We start from the raw sequence: 16,828 nt of genomic DNA on the forward strand, positions 1-16,828 counted from the left end.
AGCACAGCAATAAGTTTTCACAACTAAATGCATTTGATTTCCTTTCTTGTAACCATTTTTCTTCCAATATGTGTTTTTTGCAGTGATACTGAAAGCCGAAAATTATGCAAGAAGATGAAAGTAGATCCTAATTCAAAGGAGAAAGGAGTGGAATTACTCCATTATAAGTGAGTGCTGGGCTGGGATTTATAATTCCTAATTGCTAATGCCCCTGTTAGGACCATTCATTCTACTTGCAGCTCCATACTGCTGTAGCATGAAGACTTCTTATTTTTCATCCTTTGACATGAGAAATTGACTGCCATTTCTTCAGTTTGCAAGCATGTGTTGTGACAGAAGTTGAGATAAATTTATTCTGCTGTTGAACAGAGTACACTGAAAGCATAAGTGGGGCCTGGAAGATATGTCCAATGGACTAAAGCTGCCCAATGCACAAGGCTGATGCGTGAGATTTGAGCTGTCTTACCTTCTCTGTCACATGCCTGGTAGCATGTGCCTTGGGCAAGTTGCTCCACCTCTCTGTACTTGATTTTCTGACTTGAGATAGCAATTCATAAAGTAAGTGGAGAAAGGCAAGTGTAGTGCGACTGCAAGAGGTTTTCTTCCTGGAAGTAATAGGAATGGGAGTACTGCTAAGTGTAAGAGACACCAAGCGGCTGCATCTCCGTCTCCAAAGATCATGCTTTAGTAAATATTCATGTTAAAGTTTAAGGAAGGAAATTATTTCCTGGAAACCTGCTTGCTTCACACTCTGTTTTGCACCCTCCCTTTTTTCTTACTCTTTTTTTCCCCCCTGAGATTACTGTTCTGTACATTCTACTTAGTTTTTTGGCTTCAGCAAGAAAACATTATTCTGGTTAGTGAGGAGTGAGAGCACCTACATGATTTCTGGCAATGTTACTGGAAGTTAACACTATTCCCCACTGCTTGTTCAACAGGGACGGTGCATTTCATACTGAATATAACAGAGCGGTCACTCTGAAGGTAAATTTAAATATTTAATTATTTTTATTTCTTTTCTGCTAAATATGACGGATACATTTGTGGATTAAAACCAGGTGAAAGGTAGGGGTTAATCTTCATAAACAGCTGTCAGAATGACCTAAAGGTTTTTGTGTGTGTACGTGTCTGCCACCCACAGATTGGTTAGAAAGATTGAACCCGTGTTGAACAGTAATGTAAATTGTGAGTTAACGTACAGGCTGGTTTTCTTGCATTGTCTACAAGGTGCTATTAATGGCAATATAACTTAAAGTATTAGCTGATACTACATTTTTATAAGGAGTTCTGTGAGGTTTTTTTAAAGAGAGCTGGGTGGCCTTATCTCTTATCATATTATGGAACCACAGTTCCTGAGTGCAGCAGGGATAAAACAACCTTCCTTCTGCAAACCTTAACACACAGCAACAGAAAGCAATTTTGAAGATGTGAAACCTGCAATGAGTTTGTAATCTTGGTGACTGTAGAAAGGGTGAACTGAAAGCACAGTAAGCAGGCTGAAAGTGTGCAGCCTTCCTCTGCGAAGCTCTGGTGAAGCCCTGGGAATATTCTCACCTGAGGCTGCAGTCCTGTGATGGCTTGGCTTCCACAAATTACTCTGTCTGGCTCTGATGCAGAGTTCCCAGTTCTTTTGCTCCTCCAGCAAACCTGTGCCCTGCTTCATCATTGGTCTTGCAGAGGCTTGTTGACACTACTCCGGACTGACGTTATTACATTTACTTTCTGGCTTGTTCAGATGTGTGGTCTGGAATGGTGGAAAGCCTGTGTGAGATGCTGAGCTTCAGTCTGTCAGAGTGGCTGTTCATAAGCGCATGTGCTCCTTTTACAGCCAGAGTTCTGGGATACCTGAGTGGGGGAAGGGGCTGTCTTGGAAGCATGCCCTGGCTTGAATCATCCATTCAGCCTGCACTTGGGGTTGTCATACAGGATTTGCCTGTGGTGGGAGAGTAGGGCTGTGTGTCTTCCCATCTCCTGCGGTAGAAATCTTGCCTGCACGAGCAATGTTGGATACTCAGCCTAGCCAGCGGGTGCCTGAAGCTCCTTCGGTATTTAGTGAGGAAAGGTACCCAGTAAATTCTTTTCCTTCTTCGTGGATGGTGGAGTGAGGGAGACTTGTTGGTTGCCTAGATATGGGTGGTTTAAACAATGCATGACATGTCTTTCCTGCCTTCTATGAAGTGCTTCAACCAGGAGTTAGTGCTAGGACTCCTCGCTAACAGATGGGGTCAACAGGAAAGCACCTGCAGAGTCCTAGGGAGTGTTAACCTGAGAGGCAACCATAGCACAACAAGAACCATACCATTTATTCCTTCAGTTGCTGTTTTGTGATGAGCACTTCCCTTTTGCCTTGCCTGCTGGGGAGAAGGAAGCAGCATCCAGTGGAAGGGGCTGCAGGATTCCAGTGCAGGTGGAAGGAGAATTTTGAAGTTCCCTCACTCTAGGAGCTGTAGACTTTGTTACTATAACTGCCCCTGTGAAACCAGGTGCTAATGATTTATAGGTTGTACACTGCTGGGCAGTGGTCAAATAACTCAGTGGAGTGTTTACTTGTTCTGCTGCTCACAGCTGCCTGAATGTTTTCTGTATTTCTCCCTCTAACCTCTTCTCCCCGTTTTCTTCTGTTGAGGCAGTGACCTTTCTTTTTCTCTCTCAGCTGTGATTGTCAAGCATCCCCCAGTACATTACAAACAGCGAGCAGCAGAGCAACACAATTACTAGGATATCATTCATTTTACGGACAGGTGGACATACTGAAGAACAGGGAGATTAAAGGATTTGTTTCACATCATTCAGTAAGCTTGTAGCAATAAAACTTGGATCTTCTTTCCAGGCATCCAGTAGACATATTAATATATGTATGACATTTTGGAGGATGATGGACACAGGTCTGAAGAACTATAAAAGGATTCTTCTGAAGTAATCGGCAATTTCGTAGATGTTGCTGATCCAGCAGATAGTGTACTCGGGTTTTTATGGAAAGCTTTTCTTTTCTTACAGTAACTAAATCCTTATGTAATTAACAGAGGTGCCCTTGTGGGTTTACTGTGAGAAAAATGAGGAATAAAGAATGGCTTGGTGTGCAAGGTGGGGGGAAGTTAGCAGTCAGAACCTCTTGCTGCTGGGACCTGTGTTAGGATCAGAGCTGTTTGAGCTATCTGGTAAAGGGAGGTGGACTCCAAGGTAACAAAGTTTGGAGATGCAAAATGATTAGAATTAATTAAAAAAAATATTTCCAACTCTTTGCAGAAGGGTTTAGGTTCTCACAATGCCAAGTGGCTTGTCAGTATGAAAGGAGGAGCTTGTGGGGTAATGAGCATGAGAGGGAAGGGCACAGCTCCAGCTATGCTAGAGTAATGCAGAGTATTGTAATGGATTTCGAATTACCAGTCTACAGGGTTGGGTCTGTGCTTCAGTATTTCAAAGTCAGATTATTAGGGAAGGAACAGAGAATGGGAGAGGAAATGTTATTCCACCATCTGAGCCCACTGGGTTCCCTCATTTTGTGTCTTGTATGTAATTCTGATTGTGCCATCAAGTGAAGGGTGTAACAGTACTGCAGAAGGGCAGTGAGTACGATCAGAGGCATGGATGGCCTGAATATTTACATGAAGATTCTTGGGCTTGGAAAAAAATTGAGATTATAACTGTGTAGCTTGAAAAAGGGAATAATTACCTATTTTTTCTCCAAACTTGGGTGCAAACACTGGCATTTTGGGATGGCTGATTTGAAACAAGTAACTGTAGTGTTTAAAAAAAAAAAAAAAAAAGTTGTAAAACTCATAGCTACATGTTTTGAAAGCCAAGAATTTAGGAATCTTTAAAACAGTTTTATATAGTCGTAAAGGAGAGAACCATTGATAGTTAGCAAGTACAGAGGTCCAAATACAACAGCTGGTGCAGGGTCCATAAACTTAATTACTTTTTGCCAGAAATTGAGAGTGTATATCAGTGTATGTTATGTAAGAATTGTACTGTATAATTTTTCCATAACCGTTGAAGCTGCTGTTGAAGACTGAAGCTTAGATCAGTCTTTGATCTTAACTGATACGTCTGTTCATACGTTGCTTTAGCCACACCGTGTCCTAATCCTTGATAGTGCTATAAGGCCAGTATCCAGGCTGTGTTTATTACATCATGAAACCTTTTCTGGAGGGTAATACAGAGGGAGAGTTTTACTCTGCTTCTGAAATGGAGAAAACACTCATTAAAGTACAAATCTGCTCAGTGCTAGCAAGGGGAATAGACTAATCCAGTAAATTGGTACTGCTCTAAACACTGCATCCTTTTCAAGTTTGCTGTTGTAAGGAGCATGTGTGTGAAATGAAGGCAGATATTTTTACTAGCATCTCTACTACAGAGGAGTGAAAATTACAGGGAATATCTCTCTAAGTATACAGGGAATGCCTATATATGGAGAGAGATATGTTTATTTCCCCCCAGATTTAAACCTAGGTCCATGTGTTATAGCCAGCTATTATGCTGTTAAAACTAGCTTGCTTTTAGCAGCATAGGTTGAATGAAACCATGTCCTGTATTTTGCTGAGTCAATGTTTAAGGTTCAAAGCTCTTGAAGAGGTTTGGGCAGGAGGTTACAGCCCTTCATGGCTCTCTCAGTACCATTGAGTCAAAGCAGGTCCTGACCATGTCATAGCAAGACAGGAGCATATCTGATTCTTCATCCTGGGGGTTGCTGTGGCCTGGGCTTTGCTCTGCTCTATAACCCAGCCGCCTGGGGACCATTGCTTTTCTGTGACTGGGAAGTGCTGTGGTTTGTTGGTGCTGCGGGGAGCAGCTATTTAAAGGCACACAGGAAGTTCTCTTCACCGCATGGAGCAATGAATGCAAGGCAATGTACTGCCTGTTCTGTCAGAATACATTGCACTTCTAATTTTTTTCTGTCTTGGCTGAAGGGGAGAGGCTGGATGAATTAAATCTCTTTAATCCCCGTCCACTAACCACCTCTGTTTCTACATGACTGAACTTGGCATACAGGAGTTCTTGCAGTCATTAGCTGTTTAAAATGTTGACCCCTCTCTCGTCCCCTGCAGTGTATGTTTGCAGTCTGTGCAGACTGAGAATGAGCAGAACTTGATGTAGCTCTCCTAAATGTAAATCATCTCCGCTGGTTTATCCTCTTCTCTCCTTTCCCCATATATTATTTTCTTAATGCTTCTCATTTGAGAGCATTTTATAACTGTAACTCCATTGTAAATTACTTGATTTTTTTTTTTTTTTCCTAGCTAGCTCTTTTCTCTGCTAATGCCATGTTAAAACAGATTTCCTTTAAGTGTTTGTAATCCCAACACTACTACCTCACCCCTTAGGTTTTCTTACTGTGTACATATGTAATATATGCTACCTCTTGTGATAAATTTCTTCAATATTAGTTGTGAAAGCAGACAGGAGCATAAGTGCAATAAGTGGATCCTGCCATAAGCAGGAGCCTTGCGGTGCCACCTGAGATGCAGGAAAATGAGCTGAACTCCGCTGTCTGTTGATAAGCTGTTGGGATGTTGTACCAGAGCAGCCCTACCAAAGGCAGAGAGGTGGCAGAAGTGTCTCTGAGACTGTTTCAGTGGCATGTGTCACCAGATATGCTGCTAACCTGCTCTTGAGAAGGTGGAGCACAAGCCTTGGCATGTGGATGGGTATTCTTGGCATGTGGATGGGTATTCTTGGCATGTGTTAGTATATACTCTGCTCTATACTTTCACACTGTTTTCCCCAGTTTTATGGTGGACGTAGGAACTGGTAAGTTGGTATATCAGTTACCGGGAAGTTACATACCCATATATGACTTGGTGCTGCAACTGGAGATTTGTGTTTATTGGCATTAAAGCAGATGAGAATATGAGCAGAAAAGCAAAGGGACTAATGCATGACAGCCTGGATTTGAGATTGGATGTCTCATCGTTTCCATTCATCTTGCTTCAAAAGATCTTTTTTCCTCTGCTTCTTACAGTCTATAGTGGCCTTTCTGAAGGATCCAGAAGGTGCTCCGCTGTGGGAGGAGGATCCCGAAGCCAAAGATGTTGTACATGTTGACAGTGAAAAGGTACATTAGCTGGATAGATGTTCTATGCGTGTTATAAATATATGGGATAAAGGAAATGTGGGTTTTTTTGCGTTCACTCTTAATGAAGAACCATTATTTCCTTTCTTTGGAAGAGAAATTTAAAGCACCCAAACTATTTTAAGTGACTTTATTAACACTGTGGACTGCCGTAACTTTTCAGTAATCTGCTTCCTGCATTCCTCTTTCCTACACGTGGTTGTGATACTAGTCTGCCAGCTGCATGCCAAATATCAAAGCATTGTGTATGGTGTGGCAGAAGAGATGTGTTTGTCTCAGGCAAGTGTAGTAGCTTCCAGGATGCAGTCACTGCAGGATACGAGCAGGAGGTAAAATGCTGCTCTTACAACTGCAGGTTGCTGTTAAACCTTGGGTTCCCTCATGTGCCTGAGGTTATCTCAGGAAGTCTGGAGCAGGATCCAGATCTTGAGAGATTTAACCTTGTACAGTAACTGTCCTCTTGGTATTAAGTGGGAAAGCAGGAAATATGATGAAACTACTTTAAAAAGCCAGTGTCACCATAGAGCTACCCATTATATTCTCTCTAATATAATCAGCTTGGTCTTTTGTATTATTTTTCTAGTCTATAGATTTTTAAAGCTTTAATTGATTGGACTCTAGCTGTTATTTTGTAAAGGGCTTTTCAATTTTCCTGCTTTCATTTTTAATATTAGAAACAGTTATTTTGACATTCAGTTTTTGTAGGAAGATTAATTTTTAATGTTCACCCTCTGTACTCTATTATAAGCCTTCCAAGGGCTGCAATCAATTTGAAATTTTCATCTGGTTTCTCTATCATGCTGCTACTGAAGAGTCTTTTCTTATGGCTTCTCATAGCTTCAACAAGGATTCATAGTGTGAAAACTGAATTTGTTTTGCTTATTATTGAGTCTGACTTTTTGAATTAGAGTATAGCTTTTTGGATGCATCAAGGAAACAAAAGTTTCCAGTCAGAGTTTCTGCAGTGAGACTAAACCAAACCATGCAACTTCCACATCTCAGCAGTGAAGATACTGGTCTAGGATATTTAGCAGATACTCAAATCTATAATAACTTTTAACAGAATGATTGAGGCTGGAAGGGACCACTGGAGGTCATCTAGTCCAACCTCCTGCTCAAACAGGGTCACCTAGAACACATTACTCAGACTTGTGTCCAGATGGCTCCTGAATATCTCCATAGCAGGAGAATCCCCAGCCTCTCTGGGCAACCTATTGCAGTGCTCAGTCATCCTCACAGTAAAGTTCTTCCTCATGTTCAGGCAGAACTTCCTGTGCTTTAGTTTATGCCCGTTGCCTCTCATCCTATCACCTGGCACCACCGAGAAGAGCCTGGCCCATCCGTTTGACATCTACCCGTCAGATACTTACATACATTGATAATATCCCTCCGACCCTTCTCTAGCTCTTAAAGTTGTAACACAAATAAAAAGTGTGCTTGAGTACAGGTCTGGTTTTATATTCTTTGGTTCATTCACTAGGAATTGAGAAGGCTTCTGAAGAAGGAAGATAAACCTCTTCTAATGATGTTCTATGCCCCATGTAAGTAACCCAGCATGTCCTGTCATTTCTCCCTTTTCCACTGAGATGTCCAGTTCTGACTAGAAGTGTCACCTGTGCTTCACTAATACCATCTTGTCGATCTCATTCAGCTCATTGTGGTGTTCTGCCTGTTTGTCCTCAGTTTTCCCCTAGTTGTCGATTGCTTGTATCCTAGTCTTGCCTCTTTCTCTTGTCATCATAGAATCATAGAATATCATGACTCTTACTCCTTGTTCTTTTAAGCAGCTGCTTTTTCTTATTTCATCCAGAGGGACCTTGACATGCTTGTGAGGTGGGCTGATGCCAGCCTTATGAAGTTTAACCATGCCAAGTGTAAGGTCCTACACCTGGGTCAGAGCAATCCCAGGCACAGCTGCAGGTTGGGCAGAGAAGAGATGCAGAGTAGCCCTGTGGAGAAGGACTTGGGGGTGTTGGCTGATGAGAAAATGAACATGAGCCGGCTTCAGTGTGCGCTTGCAGCCCAGAAAGCCAACCGTATCCTGGGCTGCATCAAAAGGAGCGTGACCAGCAGGTCAAAGGAGGTGATCCTGCCCCTCTACTCTGCTCTCTTGAGACCTCACCTGGAGTATCATGTGCAGTTCTGGTGTCCTCAACATAAAAAGGACATGGAACTGTTGGAACAAGTCCAGAGAAGGGCCACGAGGATGATCAGGGGACTGGAGCACCTCCCGTATGAAGACAGGCTGAGGAAGTTGGGGCTGTTCAGCCTGGAGAAGGGAAGGCTGCGTGGAGACCTCATAGCAGCCTTCCAGTATCTGAAGGGGGCCTATAGGGATGCTGGGGAGGGACTCTTCATTAGGGACTGTAGTGATAGGACAAGGGGTAACGGGTTAAAACTTAACCAGGGGAAGTTTAGGTTGGATATAAGGAAGAAATTCTTTCCTGTTAGGGTGGTGAGGCACTGGAATGGGTTGCCCAGGGAAGTTGTGAATGCTCCATCCCTGGCGGTGTTGAAGGCCAGGTTGGACAGAGCCTTGGGTGATATGGTTTAGTGTGAGGTGTCCCTGCCCATGGCAGGGGGGTTGGAACCTGATGATCTTAAGGTCCTTTCCAACACTAACTATTCTATGATTCTGTGGTTTCCTTACCCTTTGTCCTTCATAGCTTTTCGTTGTATAAGACAGAAACACTGTATGCTGAGTGCATAAGTGTTCATACATCTGTCTGGGAGTGCCTAGTCCTCTGGCCTATATGAAGTTGTAAGTGCAAATGGGTATTGCACACAATTTTGACTTTTGCAGTTTGGTCCTTAGCATAAGACCATCTGTCTCCACACCAGAATATCTTTGGAGGAGACCGTGGAGTTGAAAAACCCAACCTTTCCTGGCTGCTATCAGATGGAACAGTGCAGTAGTCAGGAGCAGGAATATCTTTCCTGTTCCATCCAGGAGGCACCCTGTGTGTTCCTACGCACGCTGGCGGGAGTGTGAATGCAAGTGAGATTTTGCCTGCAGGGGCAGAGGAAGGAAAGAGAAGAGCACTTTGAAGTCATTGCATTTCTTTTGTGACTTTAGCCTTGTATTGCTGCTATCTTGTCATTGCATTGATTGCTTGTTTCTTAATTTTGCAGATTTACAACTGCTTTTTTGTGTTTCCTGGTGACTGTTACGTGAGAGACTTTTCAGCTTTTCAAAACGAGATAGTGTTGCACTGGAGTTGTTGCTCAGATTTAAAGCAGGGGAGCCATGAGAGGGGAATGAATCTGTGACCTAAGCTAGAAAAGCCTCCTAGGACTTGGTATGCCCTGAGAGGAAAATTGATGTTAGACACCACTAGCAATTTACTGGCTGATTATCTTTAAAACTGTGTGCCATGGCAGCATTTTCTGGTGTTTCTCAGAGTATTTTCTCTCATAATTACTGCCTGCAACACCATTCTATCTTTTTAGTCTCATCTCAGTACTGCCAAGATGGCCACAATTGCCCAAGACTTAGTTTGATGCTTAGAGAATGTTTTTTCCTTTGGTTAAATTATTTGCAGGTCTGTGCCCTCAGACTCTGCAGCAGGATGGTTCTGTGTGGCCTGGCCCGGGTCGTGGTTATTCCCAGTCACTGCTGCCACCTTAGCATCAGCGGGAGATGATACGCCTGCTCTGCCTTTAAATCATCCCTTCAGGGAGAGTTCAGCTGCAGAGTGCTTTTACCGTTTACCTGTATCATGAATGATGGTTTTCCACAACTGAGCCTCTTCCTGAAATGTGCCTTATCTGACCCTTCGTTTTCTTTGAACTGATCCCCCCCAGAAACCCTCCTCCTTCCTGTTTCTCTTCTTTTGAAGTGGCAAAACACCTGCTAGTTCTTGATGCTGTAATACTTCTGCTGTTTTCTAAACTGCTGTGAAGGAAGCCTGCTTGTAAAGGGCTTTTTTCCCCTCCCTTTTTATTTTGCAGTTCGTAACTCCCTCATCTTTTATTTAACACACAAGACCTTTTGACTAGGTTCTTGTCCAGTTTTTCTTTTCTTATCTAACAAGATAGAAACGAAATGCAGAATGCATCCAGCATTAAAGTACTGGCTTTGGGCAGCTGTTACTGGTTGCATACAGGTGTTACTTTCATAAATGAGAGCAGCAAATCAAGGCTGGTCACTAAAGGAAATTTTGCTTTTCTTGTAAGTGGTGACTCAGGGAGGACATCAGAGACTTTGGGAAGCTCTGGGGAAGATGGCTGCATTATTTCTCTGCTTTGTTGGAAGCAGGGATTTTAGATTCATTGTGGCAGATTCATAGGAAATGGGCTCTCTCATTATGTACCAGTGCAGAGGGAGATGAAAGCAATTGCAGGCTTAAATGTAGTTTCTTTAATATTTCAGGTATGCTAGGTCTGGGTAAAATGACTCAGAGCAAAGGCATGCTTTCCTTAGAAGATATTACCTGCCATTTGGAGACCATTCACTGTACTTTTGGACCTATATTTTAAAGCCAGACAGCACTAAATATGAAAAATTACATATACTTACAGGCACTCAAGATTTATTTGTAGTTAGCTCTGTCAGAGGAGACTCCTGCAGGAGACTATGTGGCACCAAAAAGGGGCTGTTCAGAACATCATTGAAAATAGGGCTTTAAAAATGGAGGTGTTAAGTAGCAGACAAACTAATATGTGCTTAAATGTGTTCCCCCCCCATCCCTGAGACAAAATACAAGAAGACAGAAGAAAATCAGTTTTTTGAGGTTACCGTTTTATGCCTGTATGGGGATATATGTGGCTTTACAGCATCCTGAACAATATAACTGAGAAATAATGTGGGCAGGAGAGGTGGTACTGAAGTGGGTTTGGAAGCAGCAAGTTTGAGGCAGCAGCAGAGCTTGGAACAGAAGGACAGTAGAAGTGATGGCTGGGTGGAAGAGGCTAGTATGTGTCTGCGCTCCACAAGAGAGTCCTGGAAACAGTAAGAGTTTGAAGAGGGGAAGAAAGGGAAATCAATAACAGGAGGAGTTTGAGGCCTGAGGCTGCTGAAAAGCAGTGAGCTTCCAGAAGATGCTGTTAACTTATAACTTTTGATGTCTGTCCAGTGGTTTGGATGAGGCTGCAAGACCTTTGTGGGCCTCAAGTGGGTGATCCGTGCCCACCAAGAAATTGTTGTTTTGATCAGCACTAATTTAAAAACCTCACTGGCAATTTGAGCAAAGAGATCAAAGGTGGAAAGACCACAGAAACAAGAGCTCTCTTTTGTCTGATTCAAGGATGTTCTTCCCAGGCATGCTGATGTGATCCTAAACCAGTGGCTACAAAATCTGTTCCTCCTTTCTGGAAGATATTTGCAAAACTTCTGTCTCTCCACTAGAATGGAAATGTTGACAATTGTCCCAAGGTGGACCCAACAGTTGCCACAATAAGCATCTGGAGTGCTTGGCCACAGCTTCCTTTCTTTCATGCTTCTACATTCCTGCCCCTTCCCATGTGCATGTACGTATTTATTTGGCGTGAAACCTGCAGCTTACAAGATGATTTAATGCTAATCTGTTTAGCACTCCAGAGCATCATCAGCTCTTAGCACACCCTGACTATACACTGGTGGTCTTCCTCACTTGCTGTTTGTCTTTTCCTCAGTACATTATTGTTTATTACAAGAATTGTTGCTTCTCCTGAGTTATGTCTTCTCAATTAATAGAGCAGTGTTTAACTTCTGATGTCTGTACAATGTGTTCAGGAAGTGCTTGTGAAATTAATTTCAAAGACTTGTTAAGATGGGATGAATTGAAGTAGTTCTCCCCATACCTTAAAGACCAGAAATGCACAAAGCTTTTTGTTTGAGTTCACAAGCATGACATCTTCCATTGACTTTTGACATGTAAGTTTCGTAGAGTCTGAGGAATACAGGATGGTGTTACTCTTTCCAAAACTGGGATAAGAAATCAGTCTGAAAACGAATAGCATGAAGAGCATGCAACATGTAACAAGAAGTAACATCCTTAGGAATTAATAATTATATAATGAAAAGGAGAATGAATTTTTGTGTTTTTTTGTTTGTTTGTTTTTTAATATAAAATGTGTTATTTCATATGCTCTGAACATAGATCCTGTAGAACAGGCTGAATTGTTGGCATATTACTTACACAATTTCTTTCTTTATCAGGGTGTGGTGTTTGTAAGAGAATGATGCCATCTTATCAGCAGGCAGCCACAGAACTGAAGGGTAAATATGTAAGTGAGAAGATAAGATGTACAAAAAATTAACAATAACTCCTTTCAACACTTTTTTTTTTGGAGGGGGGGCATATTTAAAACCACCAAGTGGGGAATTTTTACGCATGTCAAAACAAAACCAGAAATTAACGACCCTGTCCCAATCCCTTCAGGATTCTTTCTCTTGGTTTTTATTCTTTTTTAAACTTTGGAGAATGAGGTGTTAACTCACTTGCCCTTTAATCCAGTGTGGTTCTTGCCATGGAAAAATGGGCTCTGACACTATGCAAGTGTGTGGTTTAGCCACTGGTTTGTGAGTCTGTAGTCCTTCCGAGCTCATTCTGGTAAAGACAAAGAAATGTTTGATCAGCTTTTTGGCCTGATGTTTTACTACAGGGTCAAGGATGGATACCCTTACAGTAATAATTAATCCACTTTTCTTAGTGGAGAATCACAGTGTCACGGGAGGGGACTTTCCCTATGTAAGTTACTGATCGTCCTCCTAGCCACTAAGCATAAGCATTAATAAAATCTTACAGTTTTACTTTATCTCTGTCAACAAAGTTAACATTCATACTGCATTGAAACGAAAGTTTTGACTATAATAAAATCCATCAACAGCAGTCACAGTAATTTAGTTACCTGTTTGTACTAAGACTTAATTGATCTCCCTAAGCAAGTAAAAGGCATTTCTATAGTCAAGGTTTTATAATGTGCTTAATGTATATTTTATATGAGACCAGTAATACATGAGTGACATAGCGTTGTTTCATGGCTTTAGCTGGATTTGGTCTGATCCTACCTGTTGGATCATTCACTGTCAAGTTTACAGGTTTCCTTGGGAGAGGTGACATGTGATGAGGAAAAGATGAAGCACATTGCTAGGGCACCTCTGACCATTGCTTCTTATAAACACTGAATGTTGTCAGACTGCTTCACTTTCTCCCAACTAGTTGTTTTTCAGAAGTGTTTCCTCTAAATCTTTGTTTGCTTAAGGCTGAAATGAGTGGGAGTTGTTCAGATTTATTGAGGACACGGTGTAACCCTTTACGGTATTTTCAAGAACGTGTTTGTCTAGCTGGGCAGCACTCATGCCACCTCCCCTCGGTGGAGCATGCAGTGCAGTCTTGGGGAAAGCACTCCTGTCTTGGACAGCGGTACATTGTGAGGCGTGGGGTGGGTGGGAATTTGGAATTTAAAGAGTTGCCTACAGAGGTAGTGCTGGAGAGAAGGCGTGCTGCAGAGCGCTGTGTTCTGCAGTTACCTCTTCCTTGTCCATGTGCAGTTCGTTTTATTAAATTCAAACCAGAGAATTTAAGCTCCAGATCTATTCTAGTTTGATTATTTCTTTCCTCACTTGGAAATGGTTTCGGTAGATCCAGACTAATCCTTCACAGCTGAGCGACAGGGCTGTGACACCGCTCTGGGAGTAGCAGTGCCTGTGCTTGGTGCAGCTCAGGTCAGGGGTGCTTTTTGGACAGAAGTGTTTTTAGTGCAGAGTCGGTTCAGAGGGAAGTCCAGTTATGCCACTGCCAACCGTGTCTTTCACAAAACTCAGTCTCATTGTCTAAATTTGACCTAAAATTGGCTTCCTGAGTGCGATGTGTACACAGTTTCCCATTTCTGAAGCTAACTGTGCTGTACCTATGATAAATTAGAGCAATGTTGACCTCTAGATCAGACTTTGCTGGAAAGTTTATGATTGGTTTGGATGAGCTGAAGGTTTGGCCTTTTAATCTGACCTGTCATTAGCTGTCAGGATGTGCCAAGCTCAAAAGCTATTATTGCTATTATATATCAGGAAAATGAAGTATGGTGTTGGCTGTTTAATAGGTCATAAAACTGGAAAGGTGAACGGTACCTGTTGCTGGTTGCTGTGTTCTCTTGGGGCTAGTTGTTTCTTGTCCCGGAACTGTTACTGAGAGGAAGGCAGGGGGGCATTTTCAGTGTTATGTTCAGTTTAGATCTTGCAGTTCCATTACACCCACTGCAGAAGGAAAAAAGGGGCTCCAAAACAGAAGAAGGTGGTTTGTTTTATCCTTGACACAAGAGATTCCTGTGGTTTGTGGGTAGGGCGGGCTCTGGCAAGTGGCTGTCAGTGATGCACTCTGCCCCCAGCACAGGGAGAAAATGGTGGTCAGCAAAGCACTTCAGCATCTTTTTAATGCCCATGGACTTCATGGGTATGCCTGAATGCTTTGCTCAGTGAAGACTGGCTTGAGCACATGCTTAAGTGCTTTCCTCCTTTGGTACTTATCTTTTCTCTGGTAAAACCATGGGACTTCAGAAGCATAAAATTCCTACACTTAACTTCAGATGTCAAATAAAGAAAGACTTTGTTTAATCTGTTCATTAAGTTTGGCTCTAGGAAGGCTTCAAGTGGTTGTGTGAGGTACCAATTTTGGAACAATCCTGTCATGAAGACTCAGAAGGGAGTGATCATAGTAGAACAGGGATGGTGAGAAGCCCAGAGACATGGCCAGCTAGGAAAGGTACAGAGTTGATTCAGGTTATAGGTAGCTTGGGGGAGAGCAGGTAAGTGTTGAAATATGTCAGATGTTCCTACGGAGCTGAAAGGAATAAACTGTTCTTCGTGTCTGCTGTGGATATTACAAAAGGTAGTGGACTTAAACTGAAGTCAGAGTCATTCGTTCATTTGCTAAAAACACATTAGCTAAACATCTGGCAGGAGCAGCTTAGGTATAGAGGGAGGATCCTGGCTTTGGGTAGTAGGTGTATTTTGATGGTCCCAGGCAGCCTGATACTAGGTAATTTTATGATTATAGGCCAGCTAAAGCTGTTACTTTTGTCATTAAAAACAAATCCCAATCTAATAGCCTTTTTGCTAATTATGTTTCGTATGGTGTATGAACACCATTATGAATCCAAGTCACCAGCTTTATATCAATCACCACAAGCTGGGTGGACACAGTGAAATTGTAGCAGAGTATCTGAAATGCCTGGGAATGCCCATTTAGGATCTAGGAAGTCCTCTGAGAGATCGTGGCAAATGTGAAATCTGGGAGACTGGTGTTTATGAGGGAATTAATTAACAAACCTGGTTCGTTCCTTATAAAGCAACCACTGTGTCTTGATCCTGTTGAATTTACCTACCTGTAAGTGGTGACATAGAGGATAAGGGAAGGGGAGAATTGGGTCTACATAATTTCTTTATATGAATTAAGTCAATCTGGTTGTTGGAACTACAAGGAAAACTCAAAGTGAGAGACTTGGCCAGCCAGTATAAACCTTATTTCTGTAATTTTCTCAATTACCTTTCCTTTATCCTTTCTTAGGGTAGGGGAGAGAAAACAAAGTACCTTTTTGTGACTTTGCAGTACATTCTTAGAAAAGGTTGACCTTCGAATGAGGATTTTCTGCTTTAAGATTTATTTCATGCTGGCTCTGAGCACATTTGGTTGGCCTGTGCAGTTTGCTGCACTCAGGAATGTGGTATTAAATTCTGATGTAGTATTTCAGCTGGAAGGAGAAAATCCTGATTTTAGAGGGGGAAGGAGGACGGGTTTGGATTAAGACCCTGCTGCTGAAATGATTTAAGCTGTCAATGCCATTAAATTTAAGTTAATCATGAAGTGGTATCTCAGCAGCTCACTGGTTGCAGATTTGACACCAGAGTGACCTCTGAGTGAATCCCACACCCACAAAGATTCAGAATCAGTCCCATCTTCAACTTTTCGGTCAGAAATTTTTGGAAGACAATTGGAGAAAGCACAGGATAAGTCACAGGAGCCCTGGGCCTCAAGCTCAGGGTCATGGGCTCTTGTGGAGGATGATCTGTGATAGAGGTAAGAAAAGGGAAGGAGAGGCTTTTTGTTTTGCTTGCCTGTTTGAAAAGCTGCTATGCTTCTGTGCCCCTGTTTTGATATCTGTAGGATAAGGTTAATTCTTAACTCTCATTATATCATACCAGTCAGGTAAGTTAACATATTTAAAGCATATAAATGCCTTATTTCCTGGGCTCATGGAAATAAGTCATGTTTTACTTAATATCAAAGTAATGCTGATTTCCCCTTGCCATTCAGTAAGTGCATTTTTGAATTGGAGCAACACCAGTGCTTGGTTGGCTAGAGCTTCCGGACATTAGGTGGGATTGTAAATTCATTGCTGGAGTAGAAACCAGAGAGGTGAGGGTGGAACTTCTTGTGTCCTAGCTAATGTTTGGCTGCAAACTAAGCCATGTACTTGCAGAAGCGGAAAAGAAAAATCTAGTTAGGCTTGTAGCTTAACATCCAAATACACAAAAAAGAGCACAAATAGAAGGATTAAGAGAATTCCCTTAAGATATTTCTGTTAGTGAGTGAATTAAAAGAAACAGAGACACTTCCAGAGCAAGGAGGAGATCACAGTCTGATTGGTGTGTACTTTCTGTGGACTAGACTCAAATACTGTTCTGTTCCCCTTTGAACAAAACCAGAAAAACTTCACTGCCTTTTACAGAGATCCCTTTGCTTTACTGCTGTATGATTGAAATCAGAATCTGCTCAGAGCTTACTTGTTTTTACTTAACTTTTTCAGACGGTGGTCATGTTCCTGTTGTAAGACTCA

At 42.1% G+C, this 16,828-nt stretch overlaps 1 protein-coding gene across 2 annotated transcripts in view; it reads left to right on the top strand.

The window, feature by feature from the left end:
- PDIA5 (protein disulfide isomerase family A member 5) overlaps positions 1-16,828 on the top strand; it is a 94,345-nt gene that overhangs the window by 18,546 nt on the left and 58,971 nt on the right. For both annotated transcript variants that reach the window (XR_009746333.1, XM_061469850.1), the window contains exons 4-8: positions 84-167; positions 939-984; positions 5,963-6,055; positions 7,554-7,614; positions 12,213-12,280. Coding sequence is in view for 1 of the 2 variants with exons in the window: in XM_061469850.1 (XP_061325834.1) it covers positions 84-167; positions 939-984; positions 5,963-6,055; positions 7,554-7,614; positions 12,213-12,280 (352 nt within the window). In the remaining variant the exon portion in view is untranslated. The remainder of the gene's footprint in view (positions 1-83; positions 168-938; positions 985-5,962; positions 6,056-7,553; positions 7,615-12,212; positions 12,281-16,828) is intronic.

The sequence above is a fragment of the Pezoporus flaviventris genome, unplaced genomic scaffold (assembly GCF_033815535.1).
Source record: "Pezoporus flaviventris isolate CSIRO_AGI_PZ_B2104156 unplaced genomic scaffold, CSIRO_AGI_Pfla_v1 ptg000001l, whole genome shotgun sequence".
Classification (NCBI taxonomy): domain Eukaryota; kingdom Metazoa; phylum Chordata; class Aves; order Psittaciformes; family Psittacidae; genus Pezoporus; species Pezoporus flaviventris.